Raw genomic sequence first — 18,172 nt, forward strand, 5'->3', positions numbered from 1 at the left:
GGGGTTGACTTGTATCAACCTGGTCTGCAATTTGTTTTAAGAGCCCTTCTGTATTCCGGGCTGCTGCTGCCTGCAATGTGCCGATGTTCCACTCCCTTCCTTCCTTTGCACGGTGAGTAATTTGTGTCAGCTCCGCTTTCCAGTCCACATATCCTGTATTGCTTTGACCTGCCTTTTGGACTGATGCATGCCTTCGCAATGTGACCAAAGCCAAGGCATTTAGAGCATCACTTCAGTGCCACCTGCTCCTACCCCGACACATAACCCAGCCTATTCCTACTCTCCCTGCAGCTAACATATTGTGTTCCCCCGTAGGCTTCCCTCAGCGTTTTCATCGTTGACTTCTGCAGTCTGATAAGATCGAACTCCCTCTCCAATGCATCGTAAACCTCCTCCTTTCTGATCTCAGCTATATCTGCAAAATATAGTGATCTCCGCCTTGCTAGCCCTTATGTCGGCTTCCTTTCCTAACGACTTTCTGATTTGACTAAAAGATTTGTTCGCGGTTATATCTTTGTATTTCTTGATTGGTTCAACCTTTCGCGCAGTACCTTCCGCAGTTTCTCCTCTCTCGCTCACTTTTTCGTTCAACGTCTGTCCCCCTCTTTCTTCCCGCTTCCCACTTCCCACTGAGGATAGTGATCGCGGACTTCCGGTTAATCAGCTTCACTTCTTTCGTGTTGAGGACCCAAGGGCGTGCCCTAAAAATCCACTTGAGGACGATCTCTTCAAATCTCAGCACATTCCACCTTAAAAACTCTCAAAGACCGCTCTTCTCAGAGTAATTCGTACAGTTAAGTGGTCGTTACATTACAACTTACATACCTAGCTGCCTTTCTAGATTTAGTGGAGCATTCGACTATTTAGATACCAAAACCAAGGAAGATCAATCCATGCTAAGAACCTGGATAATTCAACCTGTTTCGAGAGGTAGCCACTTAACCAGACACTTCAGTATGGCATAAGGATGGATGAAATATTAGGGATACCGGACAGGAGCGGAATAAAGTTGGCATTTGTGTTAGAGATATTTCCCTTCGTTGTCAGCGAGATTATGAGAGGTGCGTTGGGAAAAACGTACCTGTACAAGATACGGAATCGGCATAAATCCAATCAAAACGGAGCTCATGCTATTCCACCTTCAGCGTCCAACCAGACGAAGATTTTTACTTTTCTTTAATTTAAAGTATATGGGAATAGTCCTGAATCCTAAATTAAATTGGAGAGTAAGCATACTACTGATGGCTGAGAACACCTATATAGCCTTCTACATCTCCTAGGCGGCCAGAGGTGATCATCATCTTCAAATGAGGCAAAGGTTTATACATCGGAATTCTTAGAAAACTGAAAGCGAACCAGAACCTACCAGCTTGGGGGAAAGTAGGAGGGCCATCGCGGGGAGAACACGTGGAGCAGAGTGGCACGTTACACACAAGGCAAAAATGAGGGAGATGGATGGAGAGAGGGTAGATGAGGCCCCCTGAACCACGGGGTGTGACTCCGGGTTAGTGTCCTAGACGCAATGGGGGGTGTTTTAGCCGGTAGTCTGAGATAGGAGTCGGGCATTTTCTGTTTAAATATATTTTAAAAAAAGGACTATCATCAAATCTTTATCGCTGGTGACGATTTTTGATAAATGCTCACACGGAAAAATATTTCAAATCCTCTGCTCAAGGCCTTCCTCGTGAAGAGTTAAACTATTGATGTTGTAACCTCCCGGTTAATGGATGGTGCTTTCAGTTCAACTGGTGGCCGGGTACATTGTGGGCTCTTTTGGCGTAACTGACAAGCCGAACTGTACGTAGATGGCGAGCTGAAGAGTCACCTCAGATCTGCGATGCGTATAGGTGGTAGGTATATACTGAAGGAAGCAGCTGTTCGCCAGTTTGTGCTTTTTTTCCATTTATAATCTAATCCTTTTCTGTCAAGGAGGGGATCCCTAAAAATTTGAAAAATTCACCGAATTTTAAACCCGTAAGTTAAGGCTCAAGAATATACTGAAAATATTGCTTGTCACAAGAGGTGACTAAAAGGGATAGAAATTTGTGGGCTAGAAACCTGCAAATTTTGAAACTTTATTGCTATGAAACGTCAACAACGCCTTGGATACGGACTCATCACACGTCAACGAACTTTGGCTATCGACAACGGGAGTGAGGGTCCCCAGAATACTCGCTTTTTCCAACTTGAGCGGAAATTCGAACGATATAAGCTGGACATTTTGGGCCTAAGCAAAGTAAGATAGGACTCTGTGGAGTACTCCTTTCTCTCTTGCGGCAATGTACTTTTGTGCTCCGGAAATCTGGCATCGGATTGGGCCACCATTAGGCGGGTTAGTTTTGTTGTGGCCTGCTGGACCGACCAAAAAAAAATTGTCTAAGTTTTTAAGAAGAAGCTCAACGGCTGCCAAACTTGATCCACCTTTTGGTGAAGGGCATCAACAAAAACGGCTAGGGGTGCATCTTGCTGAGGAAATGCCAGAAGTGTAGCATCGGCCAGTTGCTGTCGGGATTTATTGAACGCGCGGACAGCCTCTTCAGACCACACAATCTCTCGTGTGTCTTTTGTTTTGGGGCCAGACAAGTACGCGTTCAAAACGGACTGGTGATGGGCGGCCTTGGGCAGGAAACGACGGTAGAAGTTTAGCATGCCCAAGAACCTCCTCAACTCCCTCATTGTTTTTGGACGCGGGAAGCTTGTGATTGCTTGCACCTTGTCTGGATCGGGCTGTATTCCTTCGGAGGAAATGGAGTGGCCGAGGAATCTCACCTGTTGTTGAAGGAATTTGCATTTCTCAAGGTTTAGGACTAAACCGGCCTCAAGGAGACGTTGAAAAATGCACTCGAGATGGGCTAAGTGCTCAGACTCAGTGGAAGAAGCGACCAAAACATCATCCAAATAGACGAAACAGAAATCGAGGTTTCGCAGGACTGAGTGAAGGAACCTTTGAAAGGTTTGCGCCGCATTGAACAATCCGAAAGTCATTCGGGTGAACTCGAAGAGTCCAAAGGGTGTGCATATTGCCGTCTTTGGAATGTCTTCAGGAGCTACTGGGATTTGGTGGTATGCCTTGGCTAAGTCCAAGGTCGAAAAGATGCGGCAATTCGCGAGGTGATGCGCAAAGTCGTGGATGAGTGGAATCGGATATCGGTCAGGAACAGTCTGTGCGTTTAGCCTTCTATAATCCCCACAGGGACGCCATTCGCCATTTGGCTTAGGGACCATATGTAAAGGGGAAGACCAACAGCTGTTTGATGGCCTGCAGATACCCTGTTGAACAAGTTGCTCGAATTCTTTCCGCGCAATAGCCAGTTTCTGGGGTGGTAGAGGACGCACCTTCGAGAAAATCGGGGAACCAGTAGTATTTATGTGGTGCTGCACATTGTGCTTCACTGGTTTCGAGAGACTACACTCGGTAGTAATCTGGCTGAACTTTTGGAGGAGTGTCCGAACAAGAGAGTCGGTGATGTCTTCCAAAAGAACGGAAAGGTTATTGTCAGCGTGAGATACCATTTGGCCCGACGAATTAAGGTTGGTTGTGGGGTCTATAAGGGACTTATTTTGCAAGTCCACCAGCAACCCATAGTGACACAAGAAGTCTGCGCCTAATATGGGGAAGCTGACATCCGCCAGGATGAAACGCCACGAAAACGTCCTACGCAAGCCAAGACTCACGTCCACTTGCATGTACCCGTATGTATTGATGCGGGAGGAATTTGCTGCCGCCAGTTTGAGGGGTTGTGGATATAATCGATGATGCCGGGGTACGGGAAGAACCGAAACCTCCGCACCCGTGTCGACGAGGTAGTTGCGCCTGCTGAGGGGGTCGAAAATAGTTAGGCGACGTGGCGCTGCGCTCTGGGTGGCCGTCGCTAAGACCCCCCCCGCGGACCTAGTTTTTTGCGGTAGGCGCGAATTTACAAGGTAGCGTACATCTTGTCGCTTTATCACCGAATCTCAGATGGCACCAGCAAATACCTTTGTCCGCAGGCTGTCTTGACGACCTGCTACCCGAACGCCCTTTTCGTGTGGCAGACTGTGAGCGAGCTCGCGATCTGGCACTCAAACGCTGAGCGTCCAACGTCGCCCGCATCTCGGCCACGCTGGCCGTTAAAGCCGCTATCTCGCGCCGTAAGTCGCTCACCTCATCCGACTGTGGTTGAACGGCCGCTATGGTTGGGCGAACGTACACCTCCTGTACCTGGTCGGCCGTCGCTGCCAGTTCCTCCAAGGAACCGGAAACGCAAGCTAGGATCTCCTGGGTGCCCTCCGGAAGCCGTCGCAGCCAGAGCGACTTGATCAGGTCGTCGCCAATCTTGCTCCCACCCAATTGCCTCATTTCGCGAAGCAATTGGCTGGGAGTTCGATCACCCAACGTTAAACCCGCCAGCAAGTGGTCTAATTTTGCCGACTCGCTTGCCGACAGGCGCCTGATCAACTCACTCTTGAGCTGCGTGTATGATGCCGACTTCACTACGTCCGACACCATAAGAATGGACTCTTCGTCCAGACCGACCACCGCGTAGTTGAAGCGGGTCGCGTCCGACGTGATGCCGGACATTTGGAACTGCGCTTCCAAATGCACGAACCACAGCTCCGGGTTCCGCCTCCAAAACGGAGGAACGCGTACGGCGAGGGCGGTCACTTGCGGGTCCGATGGGCCTGCCGCGTCTTTGCTGTCAAACGACATCTTGTTTAACGAAAAGTATGAGTTTGTAATGCACACGCGGTGAGTTTATAATGAAACGCGGTGAATTTTGCTCCAACACGGTAGGCCGCACCCACAAATGCACGCACGAACAGAGAAATGACGACCGAAGCGGACGCTCTCCAGCGCAGACCGAAAACACCACCAAGGAAACGGAGAACCCGCGATGTGAAACACCTAACGCCGTCTCTTGCAGCGATTTTCAATTATTATTATCACAATTTTAACTTTTAATAATATAATTAACAATTAGTGTGAATATTGCAAAACTAATGATAACAATTAAATTTGAAGATTGCTTGCCAGTTGCTATCTTATTGGAATGAAGTTGATGGCCGTCTCCTTTCCTGCGAAACTCCTTGCGAGGGAAGCAATTATATATTTTTTTATCGGATATAACTAGTTTTCCTTGCGTGTGCTACTTTCAAGCCGAGCTGACTGGACCCGTAGACGGACGGAGATTTATGCGCCTTCGACGAAAATTGAAACGAAGAAAGTTTATGCGAAGTGCCTGCCTGTGCCCGTTGTAGAGTACTGATGGGTTGCGATGCGGCGTTGTTTACGTCGTCGGCTCGTAGCACTGATGTTTTCGTAGCACTTCGATGGGATTTTGTATGCTTCCGTATTCACAAATTTTTCAACTTAATGAAACCACACAAAGGCAAAACCACGAGGATGACGATGGCGGAATCACCAGACTTGATGGCCTTGGGGTTCTGCTCGGCGGCGGCGCTGGTGCGAATTCGGGGTCACCACTTTGTACGTTGCCAACTTATGATGTTTCTATCTCCTCGTTGGCAATAAATAAAATTTGTATATTTAAATATTAAGTTTTCATCAAAACAAATGGGCACTCCGTTTCAAACACGAAAAATTAACTAAATAGGAAAAAGTTTTTCAAACCAAACATCAGCAATTCAAAACTCTGTACACATTAGCTTTATTTTTAAAAATTTGACTTTTTTAAAGTAAACTTAGAACAGCTCAACCGGACATTTGCAATTAATGTGAACGCCGCCGCGGTTGGAAACAGAAGAGACCGGCTTATTTCCATGCGGTCCTTACTGTCCCAACCAACGGCATTTTTCCACCGCTAATTCTCCACTCCCTTGGTGCGTTCCAAAATGAGTGAGTGGAGAGTTCCGCGATATCTATCCGTCCGCATCCGCAACATTCGAAATAAATTTCGAATGCTGCAGATCCTGCTGCGCCACAATACTTTACAAAACACAAGAAAGAAAATACAACTTTTTCTATTATTTCCTTAATGAAACTTTATTACAAATGTTCGATCGTTACACGGAAACAGATTCGGCTAAAAGGGGTGGGAATGGACTGCGACGAATCACATATCAGCTGGTAACTTATTCAAAATAAAATGCTGACCTGTCGCCTGCAGTTTACCTACATTATGGAATTTTTAAATGATGCTTATGCTTACTCAGCTGCGTGTGCAAGGTTTGCATTGCGTTTTTTAAATATATAATTCTATAATATTTAGGCCGATATGTGACTTCCTCACTTGATTTGGAAGCCGGTTTCTGACTGCAAGATTCTTGCCCAGGTTATTTGTACAGTGCTATGCACTAACGAAGGTGCCCGATAGAGTGGCGAAGAATGCTTTCTTTGACCAATTACACGCAGTTCGAAAGAGGCTTCCTAAAAGTGAGCGTGATGGGTGACCAATGGCGAATGCCAAAGTGGCCTCTGAAAAGACCTTGCTCGGACATGTAATGAGGAAACGCGGTCTTGGCGAGCGTATTTATAATGGTGGGACGTTTGTGAATTTCTGCAGCTTTCACCGTCTGGTTATTGACGGCACAATGCTCGAGCACAGAGCTTGCCATAAGGTCAGATGGGTTGAAACTGGCCGACACAGTATGAGCAATCAGATCCTTCACTTTGCGATCAGCAGTAGACTTGCGAGTTGTTTCCTGGACGTGCGTAACAAGAGGAGCGTTGACATCGGCCTCGAAAGGGATCACCTTCTGATGGTCGCTTACGTTCGCTTAGATGTTGCGTTCGCCATTTCTTGCAGGATTGGTGAACTTCAATCCTCCAAGTTCAACATTAATCTTTTATATGATTCAGCTGTGGTTCGATAGTGAAAGCTATCTTGCTGATCGGATGGCAAATACACTAAGTAACTCGCCTGAGAACATCGATGAGCATAGGACCTCCATCAAAAATGCACTTTTCTCGGGTGCTGCTCAAGTTGTTGGCGACGGCTCGGCAGGGGCGTCGCAAAATCTTGCTAATTGCGCAAGCGTGGAAGAGTAGGGAAGAGGGATTGAAGGCTGTATTGGTTGCGATAGCGAGCGTGACGCGCCCCAGCTCCGGTAACGTCAACGTCAAAAAGCAAAGAACAAACAACATCGAATCGCACTGGTCAAACGAGAATAATAAAGATAGGAGGCTACAACTTTGAGACCGTTGAAAGTTTCTCCTATCTAGGGTCGAATATCACAACCGATAACAGCTATGACGATGAAATCCGCGCACGGTTGTTGGCAGCCAATAGAGCCTATTTCAGCCTACAAAAACTGTTTCATTCAAAACCTCAAAGCTCTTACTGTACGAGACTATGATCTTTTGCCAGTCCTTATGTATTCCTTGGAGACCTGGGTTCTTAACAAAAAAAAAATGCGAACCCTTGGCCGCGTTCGAGAGGAGAATCCTCCGAAGAATTTTTGGCCCCCACATGAGGATGAACGATTCCGTAGCCTACTTAACGAAGAAATCTATGAGCAATACCACGACCGTCTGGTTGTGGATAAAATTCGACCCAGCAGGTCGTAGTGGGCGGGCCATTTAATCCGTATGGATGAGGATGCCCGGAAAGTCTATAAGGGCAATATCTATGGTAGATATAGAAGGATAAGGAAGATGAGGCAGATCCTACCTGAGACGCTAGACAGTTTTTTGCCGTTGATGATGATGATAGGTTCTTTACTTTAGCCTAACTAAAGCATTCTGTTCTTTAAGTTCTTCGGAATCTAAAATTATTTGCAGCAATAACATATGCTGATATTGAAGAAAAACCAACATTTTCAATAATCAAATTTATTGAAACTTAAAGGACTTGTCCAGTCGAATCTTTTCTAAGAAATATATAACAAAAAGAAAAATTAATGTAAATATTCTCGTCTAATTAACTTTTTCGTTTTTATCAAAACGAAACTTACAAAACTTACGTTACGAATATTGTGCTGATCCGATTTATCTTACTGCATAACATACAAGTATTAAATTAAAAATATATCCATCAAATATGTATAACTGAACAAAATAATTTTCTATTTTTCCGTGATATACAAATATTATGTATGTATAAGGTTCGAGAATTAAAAAAAAAGAAAAAACAATTAAAATAAAAGCTTTCCATGCAAATATTCAAATATAAAATTAAATATGTTTCACTGAAATCACAGTAATTGTAAAAAGTCCAGCTACGTTTCACGTTCAACAACTTTTCACAAGTTCGCGCTTAAAATGGACGGAATCCTTTACTCTCATGCAGCCTGATAGTCCTAGTAAATAGTATTGTGATTGCAGGTTCTCATTACTAGCCTAGCGAATAAGGTTTTCAACTAAATATTGACTTCAGTTCGACTAATTGAAAATTAAAATGTTAATGAAACTCTCTATTAGGTAGTGCTTAAATGCTTGGTCTCGTAAATATTATGTACAGGGTGAAATCTAATTATTCTTCTTTGTACTTCGCGCATCCTAAGGTTAAGCCACTGATTCAAAGGCATCTTCGTTTTTATTTGTTTCTGATCTATCAATGGAAGACAAAACTAAAACGCATTCAACAGACATTACTGAAAATAGACTTAAAGAGAAAACAAATTAATTCGTGACTTTCATTGTCGATTGCGATCATTTGTCAAGATTTCATGCCCAGCAATATTATCCGTAGAGCCATCCAACAATTTCATTCTGTCGCTCCACTTTAGGACTAAAGTAATGTATGTATTTACAGTCTTTTTAGTCAGAAACCCTCCTTACACACTATATTAGGTTTAAATTCGAATACTAAACTTCCGTGCTGTGGGTTTGTATTCGAACTTTCTTCACACTTCCATTGCGATTCATTGGCGGCGAATGTCCCGACCCTGAGAAGCCTGGATTTTGTATGCCGAGTCCTTCCCGTGGTGGCCGTGGCTTTTTCAGACTCGATCTTAGGGGCGATCGCACTACCGTGTCTGCTGAAGATCCGTTGGAAACGCTCGTAAGCGTCGTGCTCATAGAAGCCATACTACCGTTCGTTATTCCACTGTACGGCTTGCCTGATGCGTCTGTTACTGATACCCCTGAAAGGTAAACATTCTGTTAGAATATCGAAATTCTTCTTGGCTACTGAAGTGACGATTTATATAAATATCAATTTTATTCATACCATTCTTTGGTCGTCTCTCCCGGAAACCAGGATTATTATATGTAGTTGCTGTTGAAGGTGATGTGTCCACAGGTACAGTTGGATCCCCACCAGCTCGGCGAGAGAAAAGAACATCGTAACCAGCCATTACGAACAATGCGATAGTCAAAACTACTACTATTATCTGAATATAGAAGTGAATGAAAAATGGTTCATTAAATGTACAAGCAAGAGAATCGACGCTGTTACCTGTATGTAAAATGATACTCCTCGGGATACGCGGAAGCCACTTCTTCCCGTATCATCCATGAAAATTGCGAATAATACAGTCGCAACGATGGCTAGAAGCACTGGAAGAACATTTACAAGATTAGTTCAATCCAAGTCTAGATCAGGTGAACCCAAAAACTTACTTCCTATTAGTGCTAGCACTAGTTTTCCTATCACCAGCGTACTGTAGTTCATCATAAACTTTTCCCGTGATGATATCATGGCGATTTGTATGACGCAGAGAATGCAAAATAATCCTAATGCTGCAGCGCTCGATGCCGCTAGAATACCGCTTATGTAAATACCCACTGCAAGGATACATGAATTGAAAATTAATCTAAATTTTATTGGTTAGGAAAAAAGCTCTTACGTGATGGTCTGAATCGTGAGACATCTTGACCGCATTTCTCGCGATTATAGCTTAATTGTTTGCACACTAACCATGGTCCAAAGTAACCCCTGTCAGCATCCCATCCAGCTGAAATGTTTGAAAAGAGAAAACATGAGTAAAAAAAAGCGTTTTATGGACAGAACTTATATGTTATTATAGATGTTCTTGGTAATATTTGTCAGCAAAATGTGTAGATCGGCACATAACAGGGACTCATCTTACCTACAGGTGTATTTTGGACTCTCACGTTTTCGTTAGTTAACTGTTTTTAGGCGAATCACATGTCTTCCACTTTTGTTAACTCTGATTTAAAAGATTTTTGGTAGAGCACAAATAATTAAAAGATACGTAAGGTCAAACTTTGATCTCCCTCTTTGGTGTCCCCTCAACGCCCGGAGACAGTATTCAATCCCTCAGGGCAAAATAAAGATATCTCTAAGACCCAGAGAGGAAATCATTAGAGGACTCCAATATGGAAACAAATCGGAATACCGGAAGCTGGACGCCTCGGATACCAAAGTTTTGTGTTCATCTTTTGTGAGAAATTTCCTACGCGCGTTTTCCCATTCGTACATAGCTAACTCCGCCATTCATATCAATTCACTTTATATGATGATGACGTCATACACGGCTTAAATTGAAATAAATTCACGTGAAATACAAAATTTTGACCTTCTGTAACTTTGTTAATAATAGTTGACTTTCTCCAAACTTTCAAATAGTGTATTATACTATTGCTTTTAATGGTACCAAATTTTGGATTGCTAGGATGAACAAAATAAACAAGAACAATAAAGATAGGAGACTACAATTTTAACACCGTTTATAATTTCTCCTAGCTGGGTTCGAAAATCACAACCGATAACAAGTACGATGACGAAATCCGCGGACGGTTATTGGTAGCTAATAGAACCTGCTTTAGCTTGCAAAAACTGTTTCGCGCGAAACGTCTCACCATAGGATCAAAGCTCTTATTGTACAAGACAATGATGTTGTCAGATCTTATGTATTCCTCGGAGACTTGAGTTCTTAGCAAGGAAAATCTCGAAGTTTTGGCCACCTCCGAAAAATTTTTGGACCCCTACATGAGAATAGACGATTCCGCAGCCTACATAACGATGAACGATATCATGACCGTCTGGTTGTCGATAAGATCCGGATCAATAGGTTGTGGCGGGCGAGTGACTTAATCCGTATGGATGAGGAGGGCAATATCTATGGTAGAAAAAAAAAAAACGAGGCAAATCGTGCCTGAGATGGAGCGATGGCGTAGACCAGGACGCCAGACACCTTTTACAGATAGCGAATTGGTGGACCTCGGCGCAAAACCGAGATGTCTGGAGTTCCTAGATCGGATACTGACTGTTGCGTGGTTTATTTTGTGGTGTTTGCGGGTCAATTTCTAAAATGTGCTAATATGCTATTATTGACTATTTGAGTAGATATCAGAATAGGATGTATTTTGAGGCCTACATCTCACAATGGTTTATCTACATGAAATGAACCGTTGTGATTTTTTTCAGATTTTTCGATTGGATAGGTTCTGAGAATTAGACTTATTACACTTTTCGGGGCATTCATTTTGGGCCCTTACTCATCTATGTTTCACTCAATGTCAGAAACAAGATCAATTTCGAAGAGTACTAATCAAGCCCTTTCATCCCACATAACCATTATTCTGTGAAACAAAATTACACTCCCCTTTCTGGTGTATGGAAATCTCTCCGTAAACTCAACTTTGCTATATGTAAAGAGATTCACAGACCACATGTTCTCACCAAATTTCCTGACACTAGCCTCAGCCGCTTTCGAGTAAATCCTGTATGGCAGACAAACCGACAAACGCACAAACAGACATTGAATAGATTCTAATAAGGTTTTGTTCCACACAAAACCTTAAAAAGCAATAATTCCGATAGAACGGTCGCGATGTTACTTCCATAATATGTTGTTCCCAAGGCCAGATAAAGGAGGAGGGTTTGAGGCTAAATAGAAATAAAATACTTTGTAGGAGGCGCAGCGATATTTGAGTTCTAACTTAAGAACACGAACGCGGTAAAAATGTCTATAGATTTCTCTTTTTCGATAGTCTATCTATTCAATATAAAGTCGGCACTGCAATGATTTTTCGCAATACCTAATACCGAAGAATTCGGGCGCTTAGTTAACTTGCTCTGCTGAAGAGTAAAGTTTGAAGTATGGAAGATGTATTAAAACCGCTTTGTGTCTCTGTCGATGTTCGTCAGGGAAGCACCCACTAGCCACTCCTCTTTTTTCTTGCTATGGACGCTGTTACACGGACCATCTAACGTCCAGCAACATACACATTATTCGTTTTTCTAGAGTTACATAACAAAGCCAGTCTTAAGCAACTTGTACAAAAGTGGAATGACCGCCTCATACAGCATGAATCTCCAATGAAGCAGGCACTGTCACTGTCAGTGGGAGTGACCTACCGGGAACTGGGTTATTTTCGATCAACGCTATCAACACTGGTAAATTGCGTGAATATTGACCTCGACTGAAAGCGACCAAAAGGCCGAACGGAACAGCGATGGATGAATACAGCAGACGATGACCTGAGAGTCTCTCAACTTCATCCAGATCAACCTATGACCGAGCAAAATGGTACAATTGATCAAGACGAGCCGATCGAGTAGTACAAAGACTAAAGAAAAAGAAGCTCTACCCTTCCCTAAGCGTGTGAATAAACCAAAAATACATTCAACTGACACAGTTAACCCTCCCAAATCATTTAATGCTAGGCGAATCTCTTCTTCTCTATAATCAGAAGCAACGGAAAAAGAACTACGCAATCTTTGTTGATTGCGCCAACTGGTTTAAAGGCATTTAAAATAACATTATGGACCACAGATACAAAAAAGTAGGTTTCGCCAGATTCAAAGTGTTCTTCGATTTAACCCACACGAATGATTTTGTTTTAAATGAAAAGTTCAAAGTATAATAATGCACAATTTCATATACAGATATGGTATTATCAAACGTAATCCCCCTTTTTCACGGAAAAAAATATTAAGCAATACAAAATTACCGGTCAAAATTGTCAGTTACCCTTAACAGAAGTGCTCCAACTGGGCGATAAGAAAAAAAATGAATCGTGATCAAGAATAAAGTTAGAGTCGGAACAAGGATTGTAACAAAAACCCTCAACCATCTAAAGGAAGGAAAAGTCTCCAGAGCTACCGTCAAAGATTACATCAGGAGCCGCTCGTGGAGAAAACATGCCTATGTTCTGCGCTTCTAACCGGAAAGAACATTGAAGGCAGAAGAAGGTTTTGTAAGAGGTTAATCGACGAAGGTTTGACTCTAGGAAATGTGAGAGTCAAGAAATGAAAATTTCGCATACTTTCTATAGATGGATGATGTACGATTTATGGCTTGTACTACGGGAACAAAATGTTGTCGGTCTACGAGAAGTGCCCCAAAAACCGGCAACAATATCCGAAAAAAATATCTCCCACTCTTATGCAAAATGGAGCTCATTGCCACACCGCGAAAGCCAGTATAGCAATGACGAAACCGTACTTCTCAACGGTTTGGACGCAACTTACCCGATCTTAATCCCATCGGAAATTTATTGGCAATATTAAAGCAAGCATGCAAGGTGATCAAAGGTTAGTATAGGTCCCAGGGCGAAACGTGGATTGGTACCCAGCATAAAACTTGGAAAACGCCTCCTAAACCAACATCACCAACTCTACTACCAAACCCTATCTCCACCTCCACGTGGTGACCGTTGGCAGCTCTTTCTTAACGAAAAGCTGCAGACATGCAAGCCTCATTAACGTACACACCTCACCAGAGGAGACTGCAGAGTCGGAGAAGGACACCTTCTACTAGGCGGTAGAACGAACTCTCGAAGCCTGTCCCAGATATGATATCAAAAGAGATTTTAACAGCCAAGTAGGGATGGAGCCCGTAGTCAGGCGATACGTTGTCTTCCATAGCTTATAGAGGATACCAATGATAACGGACTGCGACTTATTCAATTAGCAGTGTCACACGGAATGGTTGTTGAAAACACCTGGTTTACGCGGAAAGCAGTCCACCTTTCAACTAAATTGACCATGTCTTGATCGTACGCCGCCATCTTTTAGCCTTGATAAATGTTAGAATATATAGATTTGGATCACTATCTCGTTCGTATGATGTTCGGGGCTCGAATAACAACACCACGTAGAATCCCCTCTGACAATCAAGTGAAAGTTAACATTGAAGCCATCCACAATACAGCCCTCCGTAATATCTATAAGGAGGAAATGGATGCCACAATAACCGAAGCTAACTGATGTCCTAGAGATGAAGCATCAACAAATGATCTTCACAACCATCTGAAGGGCGTTATGATTGACATGATCACAAACATACTTGACCCCAGCCGCAAGAAAAGGCGGAACGGCTGGTTCAACGATGAATATAAGCTAGCAATGGAACGGAAGAATGTTGCATATCGAGTAATGCTGCATTCTCAAAGAACGCGGGCACGCGCGGAGACTTATCACGAACTCCATCGACCGGAGAAGCGATTTCACAGACGGAAAAAGGAAGCCTCGGAGAACCAACAAGTCTGTGAACTAGAAAAGTACAGTGAGCAACCGCACCAGGCACTGAGGGTGGAAGTTTTACCAACAAGTCAGCAGGATGAAGCCTTATACACCGCGATGCTCATCCTACCGAGACAATGAGGGAAATCTGATTTCCGACAGAATGAGCATATTGGAGCGATCGGTTGAGTATTTTGTGAACTGCTCAACAACCAGAATATCGGCGTGCTGGAGGTCTCGCCAACTGAAGACGACGGACAAATGCTGCCACCACCAAGTATAGAAGGAATCGTTCGTGCAATTTATCGGCTTAAAAATCATAAGTCGCCAGGAACCGATGGAATTACAAACGAATTGGTTAAATATGGAGACGACCAATTACACCAAGCGGTTCATCAATTTATGCTCAAGGTGTGGGACAGCGAGTCGATGCGTGGCGACTGACAACGAAGCATTATTTGTCCCATATATAAAAAGGGAGGTATCACGCAGTACAGCAATTATAGTGGTACAGCGTTGCTGAGTACCATCTAAGATATTTTCTGCTATCTTGTTAGGTCGGATAGCCCCATACGCCCAGAAAAAGCGTTGGAACATGGACATTAGTTGCACCATCTTTTTATGGACTTTGAGGCCGCCAATGATGGCATAGCCAGAGTAAAACTGAATTTAGAATTCAGTATCCCGACGAAATTGATAAGACTGATTAGGCTCACCCTGATAAAAGCAGCAGGATCACTCTCGAGACCATTCAGTATCAACAACGGTCTAAGATAAGGGGATGCCCTATCATCTTTAACCTGGCCCTGGAAAAGTGATACGTGATGCTGAGGCACCATCTTCTTTAAGTCCAGCCAAGTAGTGGCCTATGTTGATAATATCGACATCATAGGAAGAACGGCCTGAGACATGGAAAACAGGCGGCGCGAGATCTTGGGCTGCACATCAATGAAGGCAAGACGAAATATATGGTGGCAACGTCAGCACCGAAAACGAAAGAACCAACAACATTAAATCGTACTGATCAAACGAGAATAATAAAGATAAGAAGCTACAACTTTGAGACCGCTGATAACTTTTCCTATCTAGGGTCGAAAATCACAACCGATAACAGCTACGACGAGTAACGCACACAAAAACTGTACCGCTTGAAACGACGGTCAAAGCTCTTACTGTACAAGACAATGATTTTGCAAGTCCTCATGTATTCCCCAGAGACTTGGGTTCTTAGCAAGAAAAATTGCGAAGTCTTGACGACGTTCGGGAGAACAATCCTCCGAAGAATTCTTAGCGCCCTACATGAGGATGGACGATTCCGTAGCCGACATAACGACGAAATCTGTGACCGATACCATGACCGTCAGGTTGTGGGTAAAATCTACCTCAATAGGTTGCGGTGGGCGGGTCACTTCATCGATATGGAAGAGCATGATCCAGCCCGGAAAGTCTATAAGGACAATATCTATGGTAGAAAAATGAGCCGAGGCAGATCCTGCTTGAGAAGGAGCGATGGCGTATGCCAGGACGCTACACAGCTTTTAAGGATATCGAATTGGAATTCGGTGCAAAACCGGGATGTCAGGAGTTCCTTATTAAAGCAGGCCTAGACCAGATAGTCTCAAAGGAACATAAGCCAACCAATCGTCAATCGTTAGTTGAACGGGTTCGAAGTGAGCGGGACCAAACCGGCAACGATCATAGTTTCAGAATCTGCGATAGTTTCCTAAAGTGAATAAATGAATTCTAAGAAATGAAAGGACATCACGTAAACTTTCTAAATAAATTAAAAATAATACAGTAATTTTTATATTTTTTTGGAATATTTGAAATAATAAGTGATATCACAGTGTATTTAGATTTCCAGCAGATTCTGCTCCCCAAGCAGCATAATAGTTCTCAAACAAAAAAGTTGGCTAGGCACAGACTACTAAAAGGTTTAAACCGATGTTTTCAGTCGATATAATTCATAGACATATTGAGATTTTTAATTAATATATTTGCAACCAATGACAGGAATAAGTTGCCCCTCAAAATTAAGTCCAGGACCACTCTATTCGCAAACAAAAGAGATATTCCAACGGTTAGTCTCCTTTTTTCAGAGTGTGACTTTTCGTAGTACATCTTAGCCCACCGATTTCGTCCTGCTCACAACGATCATCATCGCTAATTCTTATATTTGTCAACCTGCCTCTACGTGTCCGCAGTTTGACAAATTTTAGATTGTCATTTTGAAGTCTAGCCAAAAATTTGGCTTACGGCTGAGATAAAGGCACCTTCGATGCACATCAGTGATCTTGTTCGGGTTGTTCAAATTTCTTGTTGTTCGCGCAGCAAGAAAGGTTTCCCAATGTTGAACGGCAGCCAGATCACGAAAGTGGCACATATTGGATTCAAGGGGAGACGCTCTGTTTTTCTATGAGCAGACGCAGTAGCGGCAGGTTAGCAAAAGTAACTTCCAAATGATGGCCTTTTATTGAATTTTCAATCACCAGCTCAAAGAGGAGGGGACGAAATAGCAAAAGCACATTTCTATCATGCACTCTGTGTTTTATATTGAGGTAATAACTTTATCAGTTACTTTGGTTGGGAGTTTTTCTGTACTATTATTTGGAATTTAGAGCAGACCGTTGGTATGCACGCCAGAGCCTCATTGTTTCTTCTTCGGAGAGCTCAATTTCTCCTCACGGCAATTTCATTGTGGCTTCTTTTCGAGGTTTGTATAAACTTCCTTCATACCGTTTCGTAAATTTCCCACTAGGCCTCAATCGTTAAAAAAATATTTTTAGGCAACAGAAATTTACACGGAAAATTTGGTATAATGCGGCAGACATATGGCGGGCATATAAGGCAGAAACAGAGCAGGTTCACGCCCCATAGTAGAATGCAAGTCCAAGATGAAAAACTCAATCTAGTAATATTCAAGAAATGAGGATGAAAAACTTTCATTTTTTTATTGACAGGTAATGTGAAAGGAATCTAAGTGTGTAATCAGCAGACCAAAAATAGATCTAACGTATAACACTCCTAGAAAAGAATTGTCTTACTTTAGTGGTTTCATTGTGATTTCACTTCCTTTTCCATTACAAAAAACCAACAATGACTGCAATTCTCTTCTTAAAAATGTTACAAAAACACCGCAATCTTTTTCTTAAACAGCAAACCCATTGTTCAAAACACCAATAGATAACAATCAACTACCGTAAAAATACCGTCAAATAATGGTGCGGGAAATCATTAATGATCTCCGAAAAAACTGTCAAATTACAAAGAATCCGTAAGCCAACATGCCTCATTAGTACCTCAAAACCCGAGTTTTCGTATCTTCCGCTAATATCCAGGTCACGAGATCTTCAGATCTATTTTAGTGTTCCACTCGTCAATTTTATCCAAGCGTAGATCTTCTCACTCGAGTGTGGAGAAAAGAAAATTGAAAATTGTTTACAATGCGACTGAATAATTTAGTTAAATATGAAATATTCCGTGCAACAATGGAGGAATATGCGATGTAGTTTGCGAGGAGTGCAAAGTTGATTGAAAGTCTTTTAAAGGCACTCAAAAAAGATACATTTGCATTAAGGTGGCGAAAAATGAATAATGCAAACGAGTAATCATCAAAATTAGTATGTAATTGTTAAAAGCGTAGATTACTGATGACGGCCTGTGCTAGGTACTGCATGGCTCTATACACCGATTTGGCGGTGCTGATTCCTGAGTCGGAGCGAAACTGTTCAGAGTTAATGAACGTATTTTTGGAATACAAAACAGCAATGATAAGCGCAGACAATGCGCATCTTCATTATCATTTCAATCAAACATTTATGAATCTGAACCTTGATAGAACATCTATATACTAATAG

General features: G+C 42.7%; 1 protein-coding gene across 1 annotated transcript in view; it reads right to left on the reverse strand.

Annotated features, from left to right (window-relative positions):
* Positions 1-7,755: 7,755 nt before the first annotated feature.
* Positions 7,756-18,172, reverse strand: part of LOC119648757 — a 95,059-nt gene continuing 84,642 nt past the window's right edge. Inside the window, exons 3-7 of the mRNA XM_038050583.1 lie at positions 9,730-9,837; positions 9,503-9,667; positions 9,339-9,439; positions 9,111-9,273; positions 7,756-9,024 (exon numbers count right to left, since the gene is read on the reverse strand). Of these exons, the coding sequence (XP_037906511.1) occupies positions 8,747-9,024; positions 9,111-9,273; positions 9,339-9,439; positions 9,503-9,667; positions 9,730-9,837 (815 nt within the window). The 3' untranslated portion in view covers positions 7,756-8,746. The remainder of the gene's footprint in view (positions 9,025-9,110; positions 9,274-9,338; positions 9,440-9,502; positions 9,668-9,729; positions 9,838-18,172) is intronic.

The sequence above is a fragment of the Hermetia illucens genome, chromosome 2, assembly GCF_905115235.1.
Source record: "Hermetia illucens chromosome 2, iHerIll2.2.curated.20191125, whole genome shotgun sequence".
NCBI classification, from domain to species: domain Eukaryota; kingdom Metazoa; phylum Arthropoda; class Insecta; order Diptera; family Stratiomyidae; genus Hermetia; species Hermetia illucens.